This window comes from Cariama cristata, unplaced genomic scaffold (assembly GCF_000690535.1).
Source record: "Cariama cristata isolate BGI_N322 unplaced genomic scaffold, ASM69053v1 scaffold5622, whole genome shotgun sequence".
In the NCBI taxonomy this organism is placed as follows: Eukaryota; Metazoa; Chordata; class Aves; order Cariamiformes; family Cariamidae; genus Cariama; species Cariama cristata.
The window spans coordinates 1-8,013 of NW_009604297.1; the positions used below are offsets into that span (position 1 = coordinate 1).

General features: G+C 44.0%; 1 protein-coding gene across 1 annotated transcript; it reads right to left on the minus strand.

Moving 5' to 3' along the window:
* Positions 1-787: 787 nt before the first annotated feature.
* On the minus strand, positions 788-7,737 carry LOC104157968 (ATP-binding cassette sub-family G member 2-like; the record flags this gene model as incomplete). Its single annotated transcript, XM_009695518.1, has 8 exons — positions 7,532-7,737; positions 5,642-5,701; positions 5,058-5,172; positions 3,597-3,749; positions 3,030-3,187; positions 2,105-2,256; positions 1,242-1,346; positions 788-1,035 (listed from the first exon to the last, which is right to left on the minus strand). Coding segments are annotated over exons 1-8 (1,197 nt in total), but the record flags the coding sequence as incomplete, so codon positions are not given.
* Between the last annotated feature and the right edge of the window lie 276 nt (positions 7,738-8,013).

An 8,013-nucleotide genomic window follows, 5' to 3' on the forward strand; every position in this document is an offset into this window, starting at 1 on the left:
TTGCTGGCCGAGGTTAAACCACAACACAGGGTTTGGCCTGTGAATTAGGGGATTCCCGAGGATTAGTTGTTCTGCAGAGGTCAGCCAGGCATTCTTTAGTTTTGAAGGCAACATGCAGCTTTGAAGAAATCAACACTTTTGGTGTTGATTCTTCTGAAAAAGCAGCACCGACAGGGCCAGTCATGTAGAACGTGCTCATCTTCCATGGCAGGTGTTAGACCTTATTGCAGTCTTCATCCCATCTTCTCCAGAAGACATCACCACCATTATGAACAGTCCAATGACCCGACGACAGGCACATTATGAGACCTTGAAAATATTTTTACACTTGAGCCAACTGCCAGCACTTCATTGTGTGCTGAAGTTTAATGAAGTATGCAAGTGTAGTCTGTTATCATTCCCTGGCAGGGGAGAAGAGTTGAGGCCAAACCCCACAGTGCCAAACCTGGACAATGAGAGTTGAGTCCAAAGAATGTTCTTGAGCAAATGTGTGAAACTACTTGGGAGATAATCTGCTGGATAATGCAGGAGAATACCCTGCTGGAAAAGATCTTGCCTCTCAAAAACTTTCAGTAGTCTAAAACTAATTACTGACCAGTACCCTCATGCTGCTCATTTGGGAGCATTCAGGACACCTTTCAGCTTTCCAGACCTTGAACAACTCTTTTTTTCAGATACTTTCTGCGGTCAAAATACCGAGAGGCAAAACCATCCCAATGACTTACCTAATACAGGAGTGGAATAAATTCAATGTGTACCACAAAAGGATAGATACAAATAGCGTTACCTGAGCTATGGAAGCTTGAGGGTTTCCTACCAGATTTTTAAATGTGCGCTTGGACACCCATTTCAGTTGATGGAGGAAGGAATTGGCATACGTGATTTGTCGGAAAACTGCTTTTGTTTTCTTTTTATTTCCCAATGAAATATTCTCTAATACTGCTTTTGTTTCTTGGTAGTAGGCAGAGTTGGAGTATTTTTCTGCTAACTTCTCAGCCAAGGTTTTATCACATTCAGTGCGTTCTTCAGTGCTCTCTGCTGAAAGGATTAGAAAGAAATACAACCATTTCTGTAAGGGATGGGAAGATTCTTTAGGAGAGTTATGTTAGGGTGGGAGAGTTACTAACGAGCCAGAAGAAGAATTAATATGCACATTTAGTTCTGTGTTTTTCCGTGTTGTCCTGGCCACCTTCTGGCAAAGTAAAAGTTATGATAATTTCACTCAGCTCGGGGTTTCATACCTGTGTTAGTGTCATCCGTCTTGCTCATTGCCACCGCAGTGGAATCTCCATTAATGACATCCAGGAAAAAGTCAGCAGGGTTGTTGTATGGCTCACACTCATAGCCTGCAGTGACAGGATTACAAGCCCTAAACGGTGGTTATGCCGCTGGCAGAAGGCTGTGCATGGCCATCAGAGACTCATCAAATGGTTTGGGTTGGGAGGGACCTTAAAGACCATCTGGTTCCAACCCCCCTGCCATGGGCAGGGACACCTCCCACCAGACCAGGTTGCTCACAGCCCCATCCAACCTGGCCTTGAACACTTCCAGGGATGGGGCAGCCACAGCTTCTCTGGGCAACCTCTGCCCCTGCCTCACCACCCTCACCGTGGAGAATTTCTTCCTAATATCTCATCCAATTCTTCCCTCTTCCAGTTTAAAGCCATTGCCCCTTGTCCTATCACTCCATGCCTTTGTGAAAAGAACATGAACTCAGCCACGCCACTATTCCCGTTGAGCAACCTGCACCATAAGCATTGCAGACTTCCAAAGGTCCGTGCTTACCCAAGAGAAGAAGGTCACTGCCGGACAGCTCTGTCACTGAAAGCAAGGTGCCAGCTGGCAATGTGCCTTTCTCAACCCTCGCCTGGGCTTTGTCTAACTCAGATGCACCCAGGAACAGTTGATTAGAGGTTAGCCCTATAATCCAAACCCACATACGGGTCAAGAGCTGAAACACCAAGAGAAATGTTTAACCTCTTAAAATCATGGGCTTGCTAGTACACCCTTGGCCCAATTCTGATTGAGCGCTATTGGCATTTGATTCACGTTAGTGCAAACTGAAGATGTTGCTGCGGTTGGTCTTGCTGTAAGTTGTGATTACCGATAGACTGGAAGTACTCGATGGCGTGTTGAGCGGGCCCGTGGTACAGCACTCTCCCCGCGGCCAGCAGCATCAGGTTGTCAAACAGTCGGAATATGGAGTACCGAGGTTGGTGGATGGAGAAGATGATTGTTTTTCCTTGTTTTGCCATCCTGAATGTGAAGTGAAGAACGACGGAGGTGTTAGCTTTGCAAGTCGATTCAGCATTTTGATAAGAGAATGCGCAAGTTTAGTCAAGCCTTGGTTAAGTTTGATTAACTCTGTGTGCCAGAGAGGGGAGGGGGAAGGAGAAAAAAAAAAAAAAAAGAAAATATTTAGATCATATTGATGGTGTCTGTGTGAGAAAAGAAAGGTCCCTCTCGCTGGGAATGTTGTTGGAGGCAAAGGTCCTGGGGAGATTTTCATGCAAACAGAAAGCTCTGGAGAGAGACGTTTCAGTCCTCTTTGCTTGTTGTAAATGCAAAATGATGTAAAATTTGCAAATAGAGAGTGTCTTGTGCTTGTTTTCCCCAAAACAGGCCTGAGATTTTGTGATGGAGAAACAGCTAGCTGTGTTCTAACTACCATCCATATTAAAACTGATCACCTTACCAGACTGTGCAACAGGCATTTTTAATCACTTTTCTGGCCCAGGCAGACATGAAAATAAATTAAGCTGTCCGTGACAGCTGTCATGGACAAATTGCAGTCCTGGCATGCATACACTTTGTGCAAGGTTCTTTATGTACTGCTGTGAGCAGCTGCTTTGGAGTGAGAGAATTCCTACAGCCTTTTTCCTCCCCCCCTTTGCAGCCTTGGCTCGCTGGTAAACAACTACATTTCTGATTTCCCTGTTTGCTCATTCTAACTTTAATTTAAGGCAAATACAACTGAAATGTAGCGGAGTTGAGTGGTGAAAACAGGAAGCTGTTTCCAAGGCCATCACCTTTTTAGCAGCAGTAGAACCGCGTTAGCAGTGCTGGCATCAAGTCCCGTCGTTGGCTCATCCAAAAACAAGATGGCAGGATCCGTGATGAGCTCCATCCCAATATTGGTTCTTTTCCGCTCTCCTCCGGACACGCCGCGAGCAAACTGGGTGCCAACCTGCCTCAGAACAAGAAACTTGTCTCTGGCCTGATAACAAATCCTTGAGTGAAGAGCATCGTAACCAATGTGGCAGCATTGAGGAAGAGTTGTACGAAATTTTGACCCTACTCTCAGGTACAGATGTAGATGTCACCTCACACGTAGACCGTTCCTTAACATTAGTATTTCTTTTTTCTCCAACCACAGACTGCCTTTCCCCTTCCCCACAATGTAATAGCATATGGCCGTGTCAGCGCAGAGTCTGTACAGACCACCATACAGAAACGTTATTATTTATTATATTACTGAAATAGCCTGTTTAATTTTGCTTTTTTTTTTAATCTGCCATGCTGACCCATTTGGTTAATTAAATAAATCACTTCTTAATATTTTTTCATGATTTAAGCACCGTATTTACACGCCTTACCTTGGAATCTGCCACTTTGCTCAAACCCAGTTCCTTGATGATCTGAATCACTCGTTCATTTTTTTCCCGTTCCGTCACTGACTTTGGCAAACGGAGTGCTGCTGAGAACTTCAAATTTTCTCTTACAGTCAAGGTTCCCATCACCACATCATCCTTCATTAAAAAAAACCACCCAAAATACATAGATACTTGGTGGTCACTTAGCATGTTCTATTTTTGGCCCTGAGAACTGCATCTCTGTGTGTTTTATGTTGACCTAGTGTGCAGAGGGACAGTAGCAACTGCCAGAACATGAGGTAAGGTGCATCTTCAATGCCTGTGTCACAGCAGCAAGTTGATTTCATGCACGTGATGGTATTTGCCTTTATTCGTAAAGCAATGCAGTATAGGAACGTTGTGCGTGATATCAAAATGCGTAAATAGCAAAGTGTTCAAAACGATGCCTCACGTATTCTTACCTTAGCCGGTTTTTTTGGAGGTGTTGAGTGAGACACTGAAGGGCTGAAGGGACCTAAGGAGCAGCTATGGCTCAGGTCACGGTCGCTGCGCATTTGTTAAAGCAGCCTCAGCAGGTAAGGGCAGGGAGAATCACAGAATCACGGAATCGATTTGGTTGGAAGAGACCTCTGGGATCATCGAGTCCAACCTTTGCCCTAACACCACCATGTCAACTAGACCATGGCACTAAGTGCCACGTCCAGGCTTTTCTTAAACTCCTTCAGGAATGATGACTCCACCACCTCCCTGGGCAGCCCAAGGAGGACGAAAAAGAGAGATTGAGTCCATGTGGGGCAGGGCAAAGATTTTCTGAGCTTGTTTTGGCAAAGGAGAGTGGGTTTTTTAGAGATTGACTCCTTGTCTCTTGCAAAAGGAATCTATCAGAGATAGGAAGTTCAGAGAGTTATGTGTGTTTTGAGAGACTTCCTTTCTATAACGCGCTGACCGTACTTTTATAAGGGGTTTTCATAGGTGCACCTCTTCAGATCTTGATGAACTGCAAGCGTGCTACTGAGCATGGGTAGTGGGGAGGGGAAAGAAATGAAAAGAGGATTGTGGTTTTCCTTCTTTTGTCTTTCACATGTCTTTCTCCCCAGCCCACCCTGGCAGGAGAAAGATTTTCTCAGAACGGGACTTAGTGACATTGTCCCTGGGCAAGCAGAGGTACAAGCTGCATATTACCAGAAAGATTCATAGTTGGAAACTACCCCTACGGCTGTTCCCCCAAATGGAGAACAAGGAGGGATCCAAAGCGTCCGCTCCTGTTAACTGTAGAGCATTAAGGAAAGAGACTCAAATACAAAGCAGAGTCTCTTTCCCAGTGAGGGTGGATGTGTGGAGAGTTGCTACTGCACCAGCCTCGACTCTTGGATCAAGGCAAGGTATTTGCAACACGGCAGCAACTTCTTACAGCTGCAGTCAGAAGGGGACAGTAAAGTCAACAGAGTGATAAAAATTACTTACCTGTACGACATATCCAGAGGTACATTTAAAGTTGGCAGGCTGAGGAGCTCCATTGATCAAAATGTCACCGGAAAGCCCATGGGGATCCTTCCTTGCGGCTAAAATGTCGAGCAGACTAGGAGAAAAGTTGGTTACTTTGTCAGTTGAGCATGCAGGAGGTAAGCTCACTGAACCACAACCCCCTTTCGGACAAACAGCTAGTAAAAGCATCACATTTGCTATTTAGAAAACCCCCAGCGACTTTCAGGAGCTGAGTTTCTTTTGTTCTGGTTTCCTAAGGAAATACGATCTGTGCAATTCCTTAGTGCATTTGTGTCCATTCGTTCAGTAATACGAGTTTAACCTAGAATGATACGTAAACATCATGTATCATGAAAGTGTGGACTTAAATTTAAATACATCTTTGTCATGTAAGCTGATTGTCTTTTTTTGAATTGAGATATTTCTCAGAAACCAGTGAGATTTGCACAAACCTAAATGAAAACAAAGTCTTTCCCTGAAAGCGTTGTCCATTACTGCTAAACATGTGCAGGTTCATTTTTCTCCTTGGTGTAATTTCTGTGTAGGGCAAAGAGGGCACTTACGAAGATTTACCACTGCCGGTGGGTCCCAAAATTGCATTTAGTCCTGGCCTCATGATGCCACTGTAAGACAAAACAGATAGGTTTTACAAAATAGATAGGGTGGTTTTAACTCTCTTACTGTTTCAACTGGTAGGCTAGTGTAAATTATTTGTCGAACTACCTTCTGCATCCCATTAATTTGGGAATTAATGAGGCTGCCTGATCACAAACAATATTTATGATCAAACTCCACCTTCATTTTTACTCCTAATTCAAGAACGAATCTTCACATAATGAAGACAACACAGAAACTAGAGTAAAATGTAGCAAAACCTGTATGCATGCTTTTTCCCGATGGCTCTCTAGAAGCGAGGCACACACTTCCTTTAACCGCATTCAGCTCTAAAGGTATTATTCTCCTAGCAGGGAGCAAAACGGTCCCTGTAGCCAGAACATACTGGGGATTTGTCTGTACTTACAGAAGCTGCAGTTGATAATTTCTCCAGATCTGATTTTAAGCAACATGAAACTCAAAAGCCGGTTAGAAAAGATTTTTAAGTATTTGAGGAAAAAACCCTATAGAAATTATATTTTTTTATCAGTTTTACTGGTGCACGTGTAGGTGTCGCTGCTGTTTCTCCTGACTAGCCCCTAAAATCTGCGCTCAACAAGCTTTGATGTACACAAGGATCACGCTGCCCGTACAAATGCCTGTCTGGATGTTATGATACCAGGTTTTTCTGGAACTGCAGTCTGGTACCAGTTGTTATCAGCAATCCAGGTATCAGCGACCCGAATACTTGGCTGTAGGTCTGGCCCAGTATGGCTGTCCTTAGGGTCTAATGACATGAGACCTAGGAGGCTTGGTTTAGCTCTACTGGATGCGTATTTGTTGCCATCAATTTACCTCCTTGTGAAGGAAATTTGTGGTTCCGCAGACTAAGAAGCATATACATTATACGTATGTTATGCTGTGTTATACGTGATTTTAACAAAAAAACTCGATATGTGACAAAAGAAGTGCAAATGTTACATTTTCTAAAAGAGATAAGCGTAATGTGTGTTAAACTTTGGTCTTTCAAGCTCCAAGAGAGGCCTTCCGCTCTCATCATTGTAAATGACCAATGTCAGTCAATTGAATTAAGTTACCGTAACGTACAGTAGGAAAGATTGTAAGAGCTCATATTTAGGTGTTGAAATTGTATAGGCAAAGAGCAGGACAGAGCTAGCGACACAAAAGGGTGGATATTTTTGATAGAAATATGACCTGAAAGTCACGGGTGACTTGGAATAGCATGTTGTAGGAGTACTTGTCACCTAGCTAAAGTACTGAACTGTGAATTGGCAAACTTTATGCATAAATTATTGGACAAAGACCATAGCAATGTGATTCCTTTACTGCAGTAGTGCTCAATGTTGAAACAAAAAAACCCCAAAAAGAGAAAACTACATCTCTTTGAAGACCTAACCCTCATTTATATTACTGTCTTAAATATTTTAAGTTAAAACCCCCAAAACTAACCTTCCCAAAGGCTACCTTAGGGAAGGAGATGTTAGCATTGAGGACAGGCCGTTGGTATCTCAGTTAAACACCGCGGCACGTTGGGAGACGTAGGGTAAAACCCGTGCTGATAGCGGCCAGGAAGGCTGTCCCTCCCTGCGGCCGGGGGAAATGGCACAGCGTCAGCTCTGTCTTGTACAGGCTCAGCTCTAACAACTGAGGACCACTGGGGCCTAGCAGGAAGCTTAAGCCCAGTTGATAGCAAAAAAGAAGCAACCATACATACAATTTTTCTAAATCTTGATCAAATTCTGCATATTGTGCTTCATGGCTCAGTGACATGAGTGCACTCAACTGTGCAGAGAGAAATAAAACATACACATACTCTAAACAGATGTTTAAATACGTACTTGACGTCTCTCAAAACTTCTTTATCAGCTGGTTTTTGGTAACAGAGGAACCCAGTCTTCAACTTCACATGGTAGCAGATGTTGTGGAAAGTTAGTACGCTTCCTCCCCTGCCCGCTAAGTCCGGAGAGGCCTGCTTTCTGCTGGGGATGCCATTTGTATTCAAGTCTGACATCTGAATACATAGGTGTGGCTGGCTTTCTGCCATTTTTCCTCTATAAATGAAAGAACAGGGGAAGATTTGATTAGGTATAGAGAGGAAAGATGTGTCTGTGGGGTCCAGTGTTCAGCACTGGACCTACTGTGGGCCTTGCAGATATCCGTTTAGGTCTCCCTCTTTCAGATAGGAAGTTTGGGTCCTGTGGGCTCAGACCTTGAGACGACACGGAGCTGGTAGGGAGCTGGCTCTACCATACTGCTTCACACCGTGTGCGGTGTTAGGGAGATAGAAGAGCCTCTTTCCACCCTGATGGTCTGTTGTGGT